Raw genomic sequence first — 19,282 nt, forward strand, 5'->3', positions numbered from 1 at the left:
ACAAGAATCATGACTTATCACAAGTAATTAGACTCGAGCCAAAGGTAACCAGTTATAAATTATCAACATATAATACTAATAAGTAAAACTCTAATGCCCTTGTAAACTCCCCTTGACGTACACAGAGACAGACAAACAGACTGGGTAAAATACGTTATGGACAGACAGGGAAAATTGGAAAGACAGTTCAATAGTTACTGTTCTCACATTCTATTGTTGAGGTGATTCAGATAGTATTTCTGCTGGCCAGCGCACTTCTTCAGTTATTTTCTCTGGATGCTTCCACTGATTGGTAAGAGACACGAAGTATCTGACACGCTTATAAAAAACTTTGCCTAATCCTTTGCCAAGATGTCCAGAGGAGATTTAAGGAAAAGATTCTTCACCCAGAGAGCTGTGAATAAACTGAAAATCTCTGCCTAAAGGCTGTAGAGAAGGGAATCTACAAGACTTTCAAATTAATGACTTAGATGAAGAAAATAACATACTATAGACAAGTTTTTGGAAGGTGTAAAACATAGGTGGGAAGGCAAGCAGTGAGGATGACACAAGGATTCTGCAGATGGATTCAGACAAGTTAAGTGTGTGGACAACATCTTGATAGATGGAACATAGCATGCAATAATGTGAGGTTATGACCTTTGCCAGGAAGAATAGAGAAGCTGCATGTTATTTAACTGGTGAAAGTGTGCTGAAAATTATGGAATAGAGTGATATGGGAGCCCTTAAGCCAGGATTTAAAAAAAGCTAGCATCAAGTTCAGTGGGTTATATGGAAGACAAATGAATATTGGCCTCAATTTTAAACGGGATGGAGCATAAAATTAGGGAGACTTTGCTAAATCTGTGCAAGGCTCTAGTCAGACCATACCTGGAATACTGTGAGCAGTTTCGAGTTCCTACTCTTATGGAAGGCAAATGGTATGCATGACTTCATAGCAAGAATGTTTAAGCAGGAAAATCTTGCTGCAATTCTACAGGGCCTGAACAAACCTACACCCGAAGTATTATATAATAGTGTGGAGATGGAGGAACAGAGCTGGCCAGGCAGCATCAGAGGAGCAGGAAAGTTGACATTTCGGGTCAGGGCCCTTCTCCAGAAAAGATTTTCTCTTCCAGCTCCACAATGTGTAATCTCTGTCTCCAGCATTGGCACTTCTTATGTTCCCTGGAGTATTGTATGCAGTTTTGGTCTCCTTATCTGAGGAAAGATGTTCTGGCTATGGAGGGAGTGCAACAAAGATTTACCAGACTAAGCCCTAGGATGACCGGACTGATGTATGAGAAGAGACTGGAACGGTTATGATCATATTCACTGGAGATTAGAAGAATGAGAGGAGGGCAATCTCACAGAAACCGAGGCAATATAACATGAGTGGCCAGGGTAGATGCAGTAAGGATGTTCCTGATGGCCAGAGAGTCCTCAAACAGGGGTCACAGAGTATATCATAGGCAATTTTGGACTGAGGTGAGAAGAAATTTCTTCACCCAGAGAATAGTGAGCCTGTGGAAGTATCTACCACAGGAAGGAGTTGATTTTAAAACATTGAACGTTTTCAAGACAAAGTTTGATATAGTTCTTAGGGTTAATGGGATAGAAGAGTATAGAAGGTTGGGTGACCAGTCATGATCATATTGAATATTGGAAGTAAGCCAACTCCTACTCCTGCTCCTGTTTTCTATGTGTCAATAATTTCCTCAATAGTTTGGCCATCCATTATAGTTAAGATTATTATTAATTTTAAGCATTTTAACTCTCATTTCTTACTGAAGATTTAAATTCTTGATAAATTATTATTTGCCTAGTGAGTAGCTTTTCTGTGTTTCTGTGCATGTTGCCCAGAAATAATGGCCACAGTTTTGGCACCGTTGCAATTTTTTTCTCTGAGTCTGTAGAATTCCCTACAGGCTGCTGAGGTTGGATCATTATGTATTATCAAGGCGAAGACAGACAGAGTTTTAGTTAGTCAAGGAATCAAGGGTCATGGGGAAATGGCAGAGAAGCAGTGTTGTGGATTATTACGCCTGCAATGGTCTTACTGAATGCTGGAACAGGTTCTTTGGGTTGGATGGACCACATCTCCTCCTGCATCTTGTGGACTTAAGTATTCTGATGAGCACTTGAAATATCATTGCACAGAAGACTATGAACTGGAAAATGGGATTGAAATAGACAGTGAAGAATAGAAACATAGAAACAAGGAAAATAGGTGCAGCAGTAGGCTATTTGGCCTTTCGAGTCCATGCCACTATTCAATACGACCATGGCTGAGCATGCAACCTCAGCATCCCATTCCCACCCTCTCCCCATGCCCATCAATCCCTTTAGCTGCAAGGGCCATGCCCAGCTCCCCCTTGAATATATCTAATGAACTTGCCCCAACAGCTTCCTGCAGGAGGAAATTCCACAGGTTCACAGCTCTGAGTAAAGAAATTCTTCTTTATGTCAGCCCTGAATGGCTTACTCCATATTCTTAGCCAGTGACCCCTAGTTCTAGACTTCTCCAGTATCAGGATAGTACTTGCCCACTCAGCCAGCTTGTCCCAGTCACCCTTCAGGCTCTTAGCATCCTCTTTACAGCGCACACTGTCACCCAGCCTAGTATCATCTGAGCAGTTGGAGGTATTGCATTCAATTCCTTCATCCAAATTATTAACATATATTGTGAACAGCTGGAGACCCAGCACTGAATCTTGTAGCACCCCATTTGTCACTGCCTGCTACTCTGAAAAAGACCCATTTATTCCAACTTATTGCTTTCTGCCTGCCAACCAGTTCTCCATCCATGCCAATACATTACCTCTGATACCATGAGCTTTAATTTTCACTACTAATCTCTTGTGTGGAGCCTTGTCAAAAGCCTTTTGATAGTCCATATATACAACATCTACTGATTCACTCTACTGGTCACATCCTCAAAAAAATTCCAGAAAAATGAGCTGAAGGGCCTCTTTCCATACTATAAACTCTGTGCCACCTTCTTGCCTAAGGTTTGAACAGAGTGACATGCTGGGCTTCCTCCTTCTAGCCTGAAATATTGAAGCCAGGTGGGATGTTGTCTGTGAGTGGCCAATTACAAAAGGCCACGAGGGGTAGCAAAAAGGCTGTTTTGGGAACTTTACAGACCCACGCTTGCAAAGCCTTGAGTGAATCATAAAATTCTGCTCATGATCTGAGAAAAGGAAGAAAGAGGTCATATGTGGCGAAGTATTCTTAGAAGATCAGTTTTATGAGCATCTTTGAGCAATTTTACTGGTATGTGAAGACTTGGAAGGGAAGTACTTGGAAGTATTTCCATTTGACCAAGAGTAATGTGTCAGTATCCTCGTCAACAATATTTTTAAATGTCAAAGCTAATTCTCTGTATACTATTTGGTAGAAATCATCCCACAAACAGTTGCAAGCTGTCCCACATTTCTACCATTTCAGTTGAAATGCTGGAAGATTACTTTGTTTCTAACCAATAACATCATTGTGAAACCTAATTATTCACTAGAGCTGTCTTGGTTGCCAAAGTGGAGGTGTAATTTTTGTAAATGTCCTGAGTGATAAATGTTGGGTTGATCCAAAGTATGACGAAGGTGTGTAGGAGCAGCAATGTCATTGTTGAAAGATCGGAATTTCATTACTGAGCAGAACTAAAATGCTTTCAACATCCTGAAGCACAGAGCTAACAAGCAGAATTTATTGACTGAACTAGGACAAAAGCTAATGTCAGAGCTATTCTGAGAAACATGCCTCTAAGAAGTTATGTTGCTGTTTTCACAGTAATTGAGGAATTGTTTGCTTGAAATGTCCACCAATTGCTTTTATTTCTATAGTTTATTTGATTAGGCTCTCCATTGTAAAATAAAAACATTTTTAAGTAAACTTTTAACAACACATCTTTGTGGCAAGTGCAACTTGAATCCAGGCTAATTTCACTGCATCACAAAAGCCAAAAGCCCTGAATTATCATTTTGTACCCTAATTAAAAGGTGTAGAGATTGCAACATCTTTTGGAGAAAACCAAACTGCACAACATGAATGTAGAAATTTGCAATACATGCACTATGCACCTCACTGTTCCCACAGATTACACAGGGAGAGGTTCTAAAATAGTAAGGAGGTGAATCCTGGGAATTGAAATTTAATATGAAGATCAGGATATGTGATTAAATTGCAACCTGCACCCTAAACTGCCTGATAGATCTATTGATTTTGGCATTTAGGAGAGGCAGTTGCACAGTGGTTTTGGTGCTGGTTTAGTAATCCAGAAACCCAAGTAATGTCTTTTGGGACCCAGGTTTGAATCCCATGACAGCAGATGCTGGAACTTGTATTGTTATAGAACATGGAATTAAAAATCTAATTATGACCTTGGAACCATGGTCAATGGTAGTGGAACACACATGGTTCAATAATGTTGTTTAGGGAAGGAAATCTGCCAAGTTTGCCTGGAGTACCCAATATGTGACCCCATTCACAAAGCAATGTGTTTGGTTCCTCACTCTCCTCTTAAATGTCCTATCAATCCAATTGTATTGAACCACTAAAATTTCTGGAAAAGAAGAAACTGGACAGACTAGCTAATATTGACCTAGGCGCTGGAAACAATGGCAAACACAGTCTAATGGAATTACCAAAATATGGGGTCTGGTGCAGTACTGAGAGATCTATGGCACAAGTAGTCAAGCAACAAACTGGCAGAGTCATATTCCCGGAATCATACTGAACAGACGATGCCTTAGGCACCACTATCCCTATTCCTCGACACGTCCTGTGCCACTGGTAGGACCGACCCAGCAGATGTGGCAGTCAGGAAGTAGTTGCCAATGGAGTACTCAACATTTACACTTGATTCCGTGACATCTCATTGAATCAGGGCATACTAGGGCAAGGAAACATCCTGTTAACTAACACTACCCTCCTCAGCAGATGAATCAGCACTTTCACTGACCGAGCTGGGCAAGTCCTAAAGGAATTGTTTCTAGTTGGTCAAGGGATGATAAGAGGGTATTTGACCTCATCATCAATTTGCCTGTCACAGATGCATTTGTCCATGACAGTAGTAGTATGAATGACCATTGGTATAGGTCATCGGACTCGAAACGTTAACTCTGTTTTCTCCTTCACAGATGATGGGATAGTGTGGGGGGGGTGCTTAGATTAGTTCACAGGTCAGCGCAACATCGTGGGCCGAAGGGCCTGTTCTGCACTGTATTGTTCTATATGTTCTATGCTGCCAGACCTGCTGAGCTCTTCCAGCAACTTTGTTTTTGTTCCTGATTTACAGTATCTGCAGTTCTTATGGTTTGTTTTTAAGTGGCAAATAACATTCATGCCATACAAGTTTCAGTCAATGACCATCTCCAACAAGAGTCAAACTAACCATCATGCAAGCACAGGCAGATGGGACTAGTTTAGTTTGGTAATATGGTCGGTGTGGACTGGTTAGACCAAAGGGCCTGTTTCCATGATGTATCACTCTATGACCCTATGACTATGATTCAACTTAGTGGAATTACCATTGCTGAATTCTCCTTTACCAACATCCTGATGTCTACCATTAATCAGAAACTGAATTAAAGACTAATTTATTTAAACCTTTCTTGCTTAAAGTCCCCAATTCCTGGTATAGAGTCATAGAGTCATAGAATACAGCATACAGCATGAAAGCAGGCCCTTAGGCCCAAACTGGTCCATGCTGACCATGATGCCCACTCCAACTGCCTGATTTGGTCCATATCCCTCTAAAGCCTTCTCATCCATGTATCTGTCCAAAGGTTTTTTAAATGCTGCTATTGTACCTGCCTCAACTTTCTGTGCAGGCTAGGTGGATTGGCCGTGCTAAATTGCCTGTAGTGTTCAGGGATGTGTAGATTAGGTGGATGGGTCTGGGTGGGATGCTCTAAGGATCGGTGTGGACTTGTTGGGTCGAAGGGCCTGTTTCCACACTGTAGAGATTCTATTAAAAAAAAGTCTTGCTTCTGGTACGATGAGACTGTCCTATGAACAGAGATAGGGAAAACTGGGCCTGTATTCTCCAGAGCTTTGAAGAATGAGAGGTGTTCACATTGATGCCTACATAAATACTTGAAGGGACAGTCAAGGTAGATGCAGTTAAGATATTCCCCCGGTTGGGGAATCTAGAATTAGGGGCACAATTTCAAAATAAATGGATGCCACTTAGATCAGAGGTGAAGAGAATTGCTCTTTATTCAGAGTGCTGCGAATCTTTGGAATTCTCCACACCAGAGGCCTATGGGTGCTTTAGTCTTTGAGCATGTTTAAAGTAGAAGTTGATGCACTTTTGATTATCTTTGGCTTAAAGAAGTATTACGATTGTGTGGGTGAAAAACATTGAAGCGTTTGATCAGCCATGATTGTATTAAATAGTGTGGCTGACTTGACTGAATGGTCTAATTCTGGCCTATGTCAGCATAAATCCTGCAACTCAGTTTCTCAAAGCACAGAGGGAATCACAGGTCTCCGAGTCCTGATATCCAAAATATCCCCCTCACAATCATCTCCCTGGTATGCTGGACAAGCTTTAACTATTCTATAATTTTAGTAACTCATCTCATTTTTATTTTGAACGTATCCTTTTTCTCTCCCTTCAGACCCACTTATTCCAAAGTTGACTAAAAGGGTGAATAATCTGATTGCAGTTTTCTAGTCACATTTCTTTGTCCAGTTGCTGAGGGAAGTCAGCAGAGTCAGTAGAATAGAATAGAATCACTACAGTTTGGATGTAGGCCATTCAACCCATTGGGTCACACTGACCCTCCGAAGAGCATCCCAGCCAGGCACACACTCCTACTCTACCCCTGTAACACCTGCATTTTCTATGCTAACCCACCTAGCCTACACATCCCTGGACAATATGGGGAGATTTAGCATGGCCAATCTACCTAACCTGCACATATTTGGACTGTGGGAGGAAACCCACACAGGCACAGGGAGAGGGAGCAAACTCCACGCAGACAGTCGCTCAGGGCTGGAATCAAACCTGGGCCCCTAGTGCAGTGAGGCAGCCATGCTAACCACTGAGCCACTGTAGTGTGAAGTCAAAGTGAAATTTTGTCTCTTATTAGTTACAGAGAAATCAGTTCAGTAAATGCATTACTATAATAACAGTTAACATTTTCATGATGCAGTTGTTATTGTTTGTCTGCAATATATCCTCTTTACCTTTTGGACCTGGCAAGATGATGTGAGTTGCACAGATGTCTGAGGCAGGACCATGGGTTTCAGTGAAGGACAATGTCTGTACTTGAAGAACTATGAGCAAACATAGGAATCTCCTCACCCACTCAATTTCCATTCTTTCAGATGTTTCTAACCTGCAGAAGGATGAAACGCAGCAGAACTCAGATCTGATAATTATGTCTGCTTCCACGGTTGCTTTGTAGTTGAACGTTTGTGTAAAATGGATGACAATGTTTTGACAGCACATTATATATCACTCTCTTGAAACCAATGGGATATTGAGAAAGCAGTAAAAGGTTACTGTCAAGATGACAAAGTGTGAAGCTGGATTAACACAGCAGGCCAAGCAGCATCCCAGGAGCACAAAAGCTGACATTTCGGGCCTAGACCCTTCATCAGAGAGAGTAAAAGGTTACTGTCAACTTGTTTCATACCTTACTGCAATGTTTCTAAAATGTTTTCACTTCAAGTGTAGGTGATCTGACATAACATCTACAAATTAGAATTTCCAAAAAGAAATTCAAGGTTAAATTAAAGCATATTGGAAATCACAGAAAGCATTCCCCAATTTTATACAAATTAAAACATTCTGACCAATTCACCAGATTTTCCAACAACTCATTGCATATTTAACATTTCATTTATCTGTAATAAACCAGCAGTGATGTTAGTAAATTGCCAAAAGTGGTCATGAATCTCCCTGACAATCAGCTTCATGACAAAACTAAACATATAAACAATCCTGATATTTATCAAGAGGAATGAAGATGACAGGGGTTGGAAAGTAGAAATCATTATGCAGATAGAAAACAGGTCAAACCTTTTCCCTGATCACCAAGGGTCCTGAAATACTTCTACCCTTGGATTTCTAAACTATGCCCAATCCTAGTTTGCTTTGAATGATGTTTTTTGTCACTGTGGAAAGGAATTAGGCCTCATGCATTTGTCAAGGTGGAGAGATAACGGGAACTGCAGATGCTGGAGAATTCCAAGATAATAAAGTGTGAGGCTGGATGAACACAGCAGGCCAAGCAGCATCTCAGGAGCACAAAAGCTGACGTTTCGGGCCTAGACCCTTCATCAGAGAGGGGGATGGGGAGAGGGAGCTGGAATAAATAGGGAGAGAGGGGGAGGCGGACCGAAGATGGAGAGTAAAGAAGATAGGTGGAGAGAGTATAGGTGGGGAGGTAGGGAGGGGAAAGGTCAGTCCAGGGAAGACGGACAGGTCAAGGAGGTGGGATGAGTTTAGTAGGTAGATGGGGGTGCGGCTTGGGGTGGGAGGAAGGGATGGGTGAGAGGAAGAACCGGTCAGGGAGGCAGAGACAGGTTGGACTGGTTTTGGGATGCAGTGGGTGGGGGGGATGAGCTGGGCTGGTTGTGTGGTGCAGTGGGGGGAGGGGACGAACTGGGCTGGTTTAGGGATGCAGTAGGGGAAGGGGAGATTTTGAAACTGGTGAAGTCCACATTGATACCATTAGGCTGCAGAGTTCCCAGGCGGAATATGAGTTGCTGTTCCTGCAACCTTCGGGTGGTATCATTGTGGCACTGCAGGAGGCCCATGATGGACATGTCATCTAGAGAATGGGAGGGGGAGTGGAAATGGTTTGCGACTGGGAGGTGCAGTTGTTTGTTGCGAACTGAGCGGAGGTGTTCTGCAAAGCGGTCTCCAAGCCTCCGCTTGGTTTCCCCAATGTAGAGGAAGCCACACCGGGTACAGTGGATGCAGTATACCACATTGGCAGATGTGCAGGTGAACCTCTGCTTAATGTGGAATGTCACCTTGGGGCCTGGGATAGGGGTGAGGGAGGAGGTGTGGGGACAAGTGTAGCATTTCCTGCGGTTGCAGGGGAAGGTGCCGGGTGTGGTGGGGTTGGAGGGCAGTATGGAGCGAACAAGGGAGTCACGGAGAGAGTGGTCTCTCCGGAAAGCAGACAGGGATGGGGATAGAAAAATGTCTTGGGTGGTGGGGTCGGATTGTAAATGGCGGAAGTGTTGGAGGATGATGCGTTGTATCCGGAGGTTGGTAGGGTGGTGTGTGAGAACGAGGGTGATCCTCTTTGGGCGGTTGTGGCGGGGGCGGGGTGTGAGGGATGTGTTGCAGGAAATACGGGAGACGCGGTCAAGGGCGTTCTCGATCACTGTGGGGGGAATGTTGCAGTCCTTGAAGAACTTGGACAGCTGGGATGTGCGGGAGTGGAATGTCTTATCGTGGGAGCAGATGCGGCGGAGGCGGAGGAATTGGGAATAGGGGATGGAATTTTTGCAGGAGGGTGGGTGGGAGGAGGTGTATTCTAGGTAGCTGTGGGAGTCGGTGGGCTTGAAATGGACATCAGTTACAAGCTGGTTGCCTGAGATGGAGACTGAGAGGTCCAGGAAGGTGAGGGATGTGCTGGAGATGGCCCAGGTGAACTGAAGGTTGGGGTGGAAGGTGTTGGTGAAGTGGATGAACTGTTCAGGCTCCTCTGGGGAGCAAGACGCGGCGCCAATAAAGTCATCAATGTACCGGAGGAAGAGGTGGGGTTTGGGGCCTGTGTAGGTGCGGAAGAGGGACTGTTCCACATAACCTACAAAGAGGCAGGCGTAGCTGGGGCCCATGCGGGTGCCCATGGCCACCCCCTTAGTCTGTAGGAAGTGGGAGGAGTCAAAAGAGAAGTTGTTGAGGGTGAGGACGAGTTCAGCTAGGCGGATGAGAGTGTCGGTGGAGGGGGACTGGTCGGGCCTGCGGGACAGGAAGAAGCGGAGGGCCTTGAGGCCATCTGCATGCGGAATGCAGGTGTACAGGGACTGGACGTCCATGGTGAGGATGAGATGTTGGAGGCCAGGGAATTGGAAGTCCTGGAGGAGGTGGAGGGCGTGAGTGGTGTCACGGACGTAGGTGGGGAGTTCCTTGACCAAAGGGGAGAAAATGGAGTCCAGATAGGTGGAGATGAGTTTGGTGGGGCAGGAGCAGGCTGAGACGATGGGTCGACCAGGGCAGGCAGGTTTGTGGATTTTGGGAAGGAGATAGAAACGGGCCGTGCGGGGTTGGGGAACAATGAGGTTGGAGGCTGTGGGTGGGAGGTCCCCTGAGGTGATGAGGTCATGAATGGTGTTGGAGATGATGGTTTGGTGCTCGGGTGCGGTGTCATGATCGAGGGGGCGGTAGGAGGTGGTGTCGGAGAGTAGGCGTCTGGCCTCAAGGTGGAGCCTGGTTTAGGACATATTTATCAAATTGGATTTGGTCTCGTTGCTTCCTAGGTGAAAACAAAAAGTGTAAGCAATGAATATTCATCCCAGCTCCCAAACACATTTGTGCACTGCCATTAATAATGAGTAGCCTCCTTTTGCGGTCTTGATCCCCATACTCCCAGGACTTAAAGGGGGATTGTATTAGGGATAATGGGAACTGCAGATGCTGGAGAATCCAAGACAATAAAGTGTGAAGCTGGATGAACACAGCAGGCCAAGCAGCATCTCAGGAGCACAAAAGCTGACGTTTCGGGCCTAGACCTTTCATCAGAGAGGGGGATGGGGTTGAGGGTTCATGAATAAATAAGGAGAGAGGGGGAGGGGGACCGAAGATGGAGAGAAAAGAAGATAGGTGGAGAGGAGAGTATTGGTGGGGAGGTAGGGAGGGGATAGGTCAATCCAGGGAAGATGGACAGGTTAAGGAGGCGGGATGAGGTTAGTAGGTAGGAAATGGAGGTGCGGCTTGGGGTGGGAGGAAGGGATGGGTGAGAGGAAGAACAGGTTAGGGAGGCAGAGACAGGCTGGGCTGGTTTTGGGATGCAGTGGGTGGAGGGGACGAACTGGGCTGGTTTTGGGATGCTATGGGGGAAGGGGAGATTTTGAAGCTGGTGAAGTTCACATCGATACCATTGGGCTGCAGGGTTCCCAAGCGGAATATGAGTTGCTGTTCCTGGAACCTTCACCTCTTCCTCCGTTACATTGATGACTGTATCGGCGCTGCCTCTTGCTCCCCAGAGGAGCTCGAACAGTTCATCCACTTCACTAACACCTTCCACCCCAACCTTCAGTTCACCTGGACCATCTCCAGCACATCCCTCACCTTCCTGGACCTCTCAGTCTCCATCTCAGGGAACCAGCTTGTAATGATGTCCATTTCAAGCCCACTGACTCCCACAGCTACCTAGAATACACCTCCTCCCACCCACCCTCCTGCAAAAATTCCATCCCCTAGTGCCAATTCCTTCGCCTCCGCGGCATCTACTCCTAGGATGATGCATTTCACTCCTGCACATCCCAGATGTCCAAGTTCTTCAAGGACTGCAACTTTCCCCCCACAGTGGTCGAGAATGCCCTTGACTGCGTCTCCCGCATTTCCCGCAACACATCCGTCACACCCCTCCCCCGCCACAACCGCCCAAAGAAGATCCCCCTTGTTCTCACACACCACACCACCAACCTCCGGATACAACGCATCATCCTCCGACACTTCCGCCATCTACAAGCCGACCCCACCACCCAAGACATTTTTCCATCCCCACCCTTGCTCACTTTCCGGAGAGACCACTCTCTCCGTGACTCCCTTGTTCGCTCCACACTGCCCTCCAACCCCACCACACCTGGCACCTTCCCTTGCAACTGCAGGAAATGCTACACTTGCCCCCACACCTCCTCCCTCACCCCTATCCCAGGCCCCAAGATGACTTTCCATATTAAGCAGAGGTTCACCTGCACATCTGCCAATGTGGTATACTGTATCCATTGTACCCGGTGTGGCTTCCTCTACATTGGGGAAACCAAGTGGAGGCTTGGGGACTGCTTTGCAGAACTCCTCCGCTCGGTTTGCAATAAACAACTGCACCTCCCAGTCGCAAACCATTTCCACTCCCCCTCCCATTCTTTAGATGACATGTCCATCATGGGCCACCTGCAGTGCCACAATGATGCCACCTGAAGGTTGCAGGAACAGCAACTCATATTCCGCCTGGGAACCCTGCAGCCCAATAGTATCGATGTGGACTTCACCAGCTTCAAAATCTCCCCTTCCCCCACCGCATCCCAAAACCAGCCCAGTTCATCCCCTCCCCCCACTGCATCACACAACCTGCCCAGCTCTTCCTCTCCCACCACTGCATTCCAAAAACCAGCCCAGCCTGTCTCTGCCTCCCTAACCTGTTCTTCCTCTCACCCATCCCTTCCTCCCACCCCAATCCGCACCTCCATCTCCTACCTACTAACCTCATCCCACCTCCTTGACCTGTCCGTCTTCCCTGGACTGACCTATTCCCTCCCTACCTCCCCACCTATACTCTCCTCTCCACCTATCTTCTTTTCTCTCCATCTTCGGTCCACCTCCCCCTCTCTCTCTATTTGTTCCAGAACCCTCACCCCATCCCCCTCTTTGATGAAAGGTCTCGGCCCGAAGCGTCAGCTTTTGTGCTCCTGAGATGCTGCTTGGCCTGCTGTGTTCATCCAGTTTCACACTTTATTATCTTAAAGGGGGATTGCTGCTGCTGAGGCAGGCTACGTGGAATGAATACTTTGAAATATAAGAGCTGCCTTTGGAGATGCATTCATCAACAACAGCTTGAACAAGTCATTTAATAGAGGCCTGAGGTCCAAATTTCTCATGAGGCTTAGGCCTGTACAGTTGGGGCTGGTACAGTATATGCAGAAATTCACACAGAAATTTTCTTCCATTATATTTTAGAAAGAAGGGACTTCAGTTCCAAACAAATAAACAACCTTCAGCAGGTCTGGCAGCATCTATGAAAGAAAAATCAGAGTTAACGTTTTGGGCCGGACCTGTTTTTTGCTTCACAGATGCTGCCAAACCTGCTGAGCTTTTCCACAAATTTGTTTTTGTTCCTCATTTACAGCATCTGCACTTTCGGTTTCTAAATAAATAATTTTGACTGGCTGCAAAGCTCCCTTTACTTTTTGCTTGTATTGCTTATCAAGTTCTTTTTTACCCTTTAAATTATAATATTGTCAGATGAGATCTCAAGGTGAAATGTTGCTTTACGTAATAACTTGATAGAAAATGACCTTGTAATTTTACTGGAAGTTGTAGCATTTAAATATAAATGGAAAAGAAACTGCACTTGGCAAGATTCCATCAGGTGCAGTGCTTCACCATCAAGCATTAAATTTATTTTGTAGGCATTTTGTGCTTTCATTATCTTCATCCAGCTGCTCACAAGATTTTGTTTTGAATTATACTCTCAGTTAGTTTAGGATTTCCCCCTTTGAGGCCCAGTTGAGTATTTAACTGTTCATTTCTGTTGGCAGTTACTCTAAATAACTAATACTTTCCAATTTCTTTACTTTACTCCGTTCTGTAATATGGGGCGAGAGATGATTACAAATGATTATACAGGCATCCAAATACAGAGCTGAACTTTGTAAACAACTTTCAGAAAATAAGTTAACCATTAACTGAATATACACAATTTTGGATGTTATCTTAAAACATACAATTATGGTCCTGGTTCAGAAACAACAGTTTTCATTAAACAACATATCTGAAGAAGGATTTCACTCTGAAACACTAAATGCAAGCAGTATCTAAAGAGCCTGTACGTCACTCTTTATTTGATACACACTTCCTTCTTGAAAATTAAAGTCAATTCTCGCTTTACCACACTAAATGCAATCTAAAGCTTTTGACGAAACACAAGATTTGCATTTTCTGAAACAATCATAGACAGCTTACCTCTCAAAAGAAGTGTGTGAAATGGAGGATGTTATCATACATTCAGCTGGTACCCCATCCAGATCCCATCCTTCCACAGTGTTTATTCATTGTTGACACTTGTTTATTGGAGTTGCTTTTAATATTGCGTCAGCAACTCACATTGCCCACCCAGTATATTTAAAGAATTTAATTATATTTCAAAGTTTTCTTTAAATTCTCTAAACTGCAATCGTAAAACAAATGAATGCCTTGTTTAAAAATTGTAGTTTGTTTAAAATTAATTCCTAGAGTAAGCAATTTGAACAGTGTTCCTTATCTTGTTTAAAGCCTCAATCCTTTTGACTATCTTTCTCTTTCTTCTCTTAGCGAGCCTCCTCGCGTATTTTCCTCCCAAGCCAACAGTGGCTTTCAAATATAAGAGATTAAGAAGTGGACGAGAACAATGTGGGATCAGTGAAATCGACTGTTTCTCTGTTTCTTCTGGTAAGGGATCTGCTGGCCTCCACTTTAAACCACATCATAAAAGAATGGCAATGATTGGAAGGGAGCATGAGAAGAGGCAGTGGGGTCAAACACTATTTACTGAATTATCGGGTTCGGGGGTGGGGTGAACAGGGATTTCTTGCGAAAAGGTGTTCGTTTGCTTCCAATGCATAAAGTCAGGGTATAATAGCTAAGATTTTTGCTTTTTGAAGCATAACAGGAAATATTTCTGTTTAAACTGCCATGGCAGTGGTCCAACAAGTATAAATAGATATTTTTCTTTCTACTTGAGTACATTCTTTGAAATTGGAAGGTCACGACTAATTATAAAGTCATACAGCCATGGAAACAGATCTAATTCTGCGGACATAAAGCTGCCAAACACTGAGGACAATATTTGGGGAAAAGATGAACCATTAGTTCAATATACAAGATTTTAGATGTTATCATTTGAAAACTGAAAATGTTGTGGTCTTGTTTTCAGAAACATGCCATTCATGAAATGATACTTCTGAGGAAGGGTAACAGCCTGGAAATTACAAAAATTTGAGGAACCTGTGTTTCAGTGTTTTTAATGTGCAGGAGAAACATACTGGCACTCATATTTCGATTTTTGTTTTATGTTCGCTGTTGGAATTCTGTGGGTGAAGGGACTACATGAGGTGATTTGGATGTTCATCAGTGCTGTATCTTACTGGAAGTTTTTTTAAAAAAATTATGCAGTGAAGCAAAATAATGACAAAGGAGCACGAGCTTGCTGTACCTAGAAAAGGAGGAGCAGTCTACCTGATGCCAAAAAAATCAAGACCCCAATATTCAAAATCAAAGTCAAAGTCAATGCTGGGAATGCAGTAAAATGATATACAAGTATGTAAACTATAATATTAATCCATTGAGTACATCAAAAATTGCTTATCAAAGTAATTACAATGATAGGCAAATGCAAATGCAATTACAACTGGCTTTTATAAATAAAGGGTCCATTCTGGAATCAAAATAATTTTACATGAAAAGATTTAAAAGTGATTCGCAGTCAGGGCCCCTTTTACAATTGCTCTGGGAACACACAATACGACTACGTCCTGTGTTAACGTCTGCTGGGATGCTCGGGTTCAAATTTGTACTCTGTGTTATTAACCTTTGATGTGATATAGAGTCGAACTAAACCCATTGGAAAAAGTTTGTTTATTTAACAGAAGCCACACAGTTTCCATGATGTCAGAACTAGTATGTTGACATAAGCTGATCAGGAACATAGTTTTACAACTGTTAATGTAAGACACATAACTTAGGGAATGTTTTTAGTAATAAATCTACTTCCATGAAACAGAGATTTACAGAATAGTTAGATCATGCCAGTCCTGAATGAGCAATGACGAGTAATGCATAAATGTCAAGGAAATAGAAGACACTAGAAGGAGAGGCTTTAGTGCCAAATTGCATCTGTTTGGTTTCCACTGACATGCAATAACTCCGCCAATTCTTGTGAATTCAAAGGAGTTTCCTTCATTACTGAGTGAATAGTTGGTGGGGGGGAGGGGACAGGTGAAGTCCTGTTTCACAAAGGGCACATCAAAAACCATCCGCATTTACTGGGAATTCGAAAGGTCCTGCACAAGTATCAAGTTTTGGGGAGATGCTGGGTACCCCTCAGAAAGAGGTTACAGTTGCCCCCATGACCTCCTCTATGAGGGAAATGCTGAACATAGTACTAAAGTAAAATTGAAACCGACAGGCAGTTCTGTGGCAAAGAACGAGACTTTCAAATGGCATGTTGCCACCCTGGTGCCAGGGTCAGGGATGTCTCCGAGCAGCTGCCAGGGGAATGTGAATAGTCTCCTGATACCAATATGTGAGAGACATGAAGTCCCGCAAGAGGAATTTAGAGGGCTAGGTAGTAGATTAATGAGAAAGACTACTGATGTTGTAATGGTGATAATGGGAACTGCAGGTGCTGGAGGATCCAAGATAATAAAATGTGAGGCTGGATGAACACAGCAGGCCAAGCAGCATCCCAGGGGCACAAAAGCTGATGTTTTGGGCCTAGACCCTTCATCAGAGAGGGGGATGGGGTGAGGGTTCTGGAATAAATAGGGAGAGAGGGGGAGGCAGACCGAAGATGGAGAGAAAAGAAGATAGGTGGAGAGGAAAGTATAGGTGGGGAGATAGGGAGGGGATAGGTCAGTCCAGGGAAGACGGACAGGTCAAGGAGGTGGGATGAGGTTAGTAGGTAGGAGATGGAGGTGCGGCTTGGGGTGGGAGGAAGGGATGGGTGAGAGGAAGAACAGGTTAGGGAGGCAGAGACAGGTTGGACTGGTTTTGGGATGCAGTGGGTGGAGGGGAAGAGCTGTGCTGGGTGTGTGGTGCAGTGGGGGGAGGGGATGAACTGGGCTGGTTTTGGGATGCGGTGGGGGAAGGGGAGATTTTGAAGCTGGTGAAGTCCACATTGATACCATTGGGCTGCAGGGTTCCCAAGCGGAATATGAGTTGCTGTTCCTGCAACCTTCGGGTGGCATCATTGTGGCACTGCAGGAGGCCCATGATGGACATGTCATCTAAAGAATGGGAGGGGGAGTGGAAATGGTTTGCGACTGGGAGGTGCAGTTGTTTACTGCGAACCGAGCGGAGGTGTTCTGCAAAGCGGTCCCCAAGCCTCTGCTTGGTTTCCCCAATGTAGAGGAAGCCACACCGGGTACAGTGGATGTAGTATACCACATTGGCAGATGTGCAGGTGAACCTCTGCTTAATATGGAAAGTCATCTTGGGGCCTGGGATAGGGGTGAGGGAGGAGGTGGGGGGGGCAAGTCTTGGGTGGTGGGGTCGGATTGTAGATGGCGGAAGTGTCGGAGGATGATGCGTTGTATACGGAGGTTGGTGGGGCGGTGTGTGAGAACGAGGGGGATCCTCTTTGGGCGGTTGTGGCGGGGGCGGGGTGTGAGGGATGTGTTGCGGGAGACGCGGTCAAGGGCGTTCTCGACCACTGTGGGGGGAAAGTTGCAGTCCTTGAAGAACTTGGACATCTGGGATGTGCGGGAGTGGAATGCCTCACCGTGGGAGCAGATGCGGTGGAGGCGGAGGAATTGGGAATAGGGGATGGAATTTTTGCAGGAGGGTGGGTGGGAGGAGGTGTATTCTAGGTAGCTGTGGGCGTTGGTGGGCTTGAAATGGACATCAGTTACAAGCTGGTTGCCTGAGATGGAGACTGAGAGGTCCAGGAAGGTGAGGGATGTGCTGGAGAGGGCCCAGGTGAACTGAAGGTTGGGGTGGAAGGTGTTGGTGAAGTGGATGAACTGTTCGAGCTCCTCTGGGGAGCAAGAGGCGGCGCCAATACAGTCATCAATGTACCGGAGGAAGAGGTGGGGTTTGGGGCCTGTGTAGGTGCGGCAGAGGGACTGTTCCACATAAACTACAAAGAGGCAGGCGTAGCTGGGGCCCATGCGGGTGCCCATGGCCACCCCCTTAGTCTGTAGGAAGTGGGAGGAATCGAAAGAGAAGTTGCTGAGGGTGAGGACGAGTTTGGCTAGGCGGATGAGGGTGTCGGTGGAGGGGGACTGGTCGGGCCTATGGGACAGGAAGAAGCGGAGGGCCTTGAGGCCATCTGCGTGCGGAATACAGGTGTATAGAGACTGGACGTCCATGGTGAAAATGAGGTGTTGGGGGCCAGGGCATTGAAGTCCCTCCTGGAGGAGGTGGAGGGCGTGGGTGGTGTCACGGACGTAGGTAGGGAATTTCTGGACCAAAGGGGAGTAAATGGAGTCCAGATAGGTGGAGATGAGTGGACATAGAACAGTTTTTCCGCCGCCTTCGCCTCCACGCCTACTTCTTCAACCGGGAACCTAACCCTCCCTCCACTGACCCCTTCACCCACTTCCAACACAAGTCCTCCTCCTGGACACCACCCCCAGGCCTCCTACCTTCCCTCGACCTCTTCATCTCTAACTGCCGTCGAGACATTAACCGCCTCAACTTCTCCACCCCTCTCACCCACTCCAACCTCTCCCCTGCAGAACGGGCAGCCCTCCGCTCCCTCCGCTCCAACCCCAACCTCACCATCAAATCCACAGACAATGGTGGCGCAGTGGTAGTATGGCGCACTGACTTCTACATCGCCGAGGCCAAACGCCAACTCTCCGACACCACCTCCTACCGCCCCCTCGATCATGACCCCACACCCGAGCATCAAACCATCATCTCCAACACCATTCATGATCTCATCACCTCAGGGAGCCTCCCACCCACAGCCTCCAACCTCATTGTTCCCCAACCCCGCACGGCCCGTTTCTATCTCCTTCTCAAAATCCACAAACCTGCCTGCCCTGGTCAACCCATTGTCTCAGCCTGTTCCTGCCCCACCAAACTCATCTCCACCTATCTGGACTCCATTTTCTCCTCTTTGGTCCAGGAACTCCCTACCTACGTCCGTGACACCACCCACGCCCTCCACCTCCTCCAGGACTTCCAATTCCCTGGCCCCCAACACCTCATTTTCAGTCCAGTCCCTATACACCTGTATTCCACATGCAGATGTCCTCAAGGCCCTCCGCTTCTTCCTGTCCCGCAGGCCCGACCAGTCCCCCTCCACCGACACCCTCATCCGCCTAGCCAAACTCGTCCTCACCCTCAACAACTTGTCTTTCGATTCCTCCCACGTCCTACAGACTAAGAGGGTGGCCATGGGCACCCGCATGGGCCCCAGCTATGCCTACCTCTTCGTAGGTTACGTGGAACACTCCCTCTTCCGCACCTACACAGGCCCCAAACCCCACCTCTTCCTCCGTTACATTGATGACTGTATCGGCGCTGCCTCTTGCTCCCCAGAGGAGCTCGAACAGTTCATCCACTTCACCAACACCTTCCACCCCAACCTTCAGTTCACCTGGGCCATCTCCAGCACATACATCACCTTCCTGGACCTCTCAGTCTCCATCTCAGGCAACCAACTTGTTACTGATGTCCATTTCAAGC

At 46.1% G+C, this 19,282-nt stretch overlaps 2 protein-coding genes across 3 annotated transcripts in view; one reads left to right on the plus strand and one right to left on the minus strand.

Moving 5' to 3' along the window:
* colec10 (collectin sub-family member 10 (C-type lectin)) overlaps nt 1–19,282 on the minus strand; it is a 75,089-nt gene that overhangs the window by 28,274 nt on the left and 27,533 nt on the right. The window contains exons 1-2 of one of the 2 annotated variants that reach the window (XM_048529323.2): nt 13,853–14,311; nt 7,174–7,325 (exon numbers count right to left, since the gene is read on the minus strand). In XM_048529323.2, the coding sequence (XP_048385280.1) occupies nt 7,174–7,325; nt 13,853–13,890 (190 nt within the window). In that variant the 5' untranslated portion in view covers nt 13,891–14,311. Of the gene's footprint in view, nt 1–7,173; nt 7,326–13,852; nt 14,312–19,282 lie in introns of those variants that run through there. The other variant, XM_048529324.2, reaches the window with a different exon arrangement.
* Nucleotides 14,203–19,282, plus strand: part of LOC125451771 (tumor necrosis factor receptor superfamily member 11B-like) — a 57,307-nt gene continuing 52,227 nt past the window's right edge. The window contains exon 1 of the mRNA XM_048529322.2: nt 14,203–14,317. The gene's annotated coding sequence lies outside the window, so the exon portion shown is untranslated. The remainder of the gene's footprint in view (nt 14,318–19,282) is intronic.

The sequence above is a fragment of the Stegostoma tigrinum genome, chromosome 5, assembly GCF_030684315.1.
Source record: "Stegostoma tigrinum isolate sSteTig4 chromosome 5, sSteTig4.hap1, whole genome shotgun sequence".
In the NCBI taxonomy this organism is placed as follows: domain Eukaryota; kingdom Metazoa; phylum Chordata; class Chondrichthyes; order Orectolobiformes; family Stegostomatidae; genus Stegostoma; species Stegostoma tigrinum.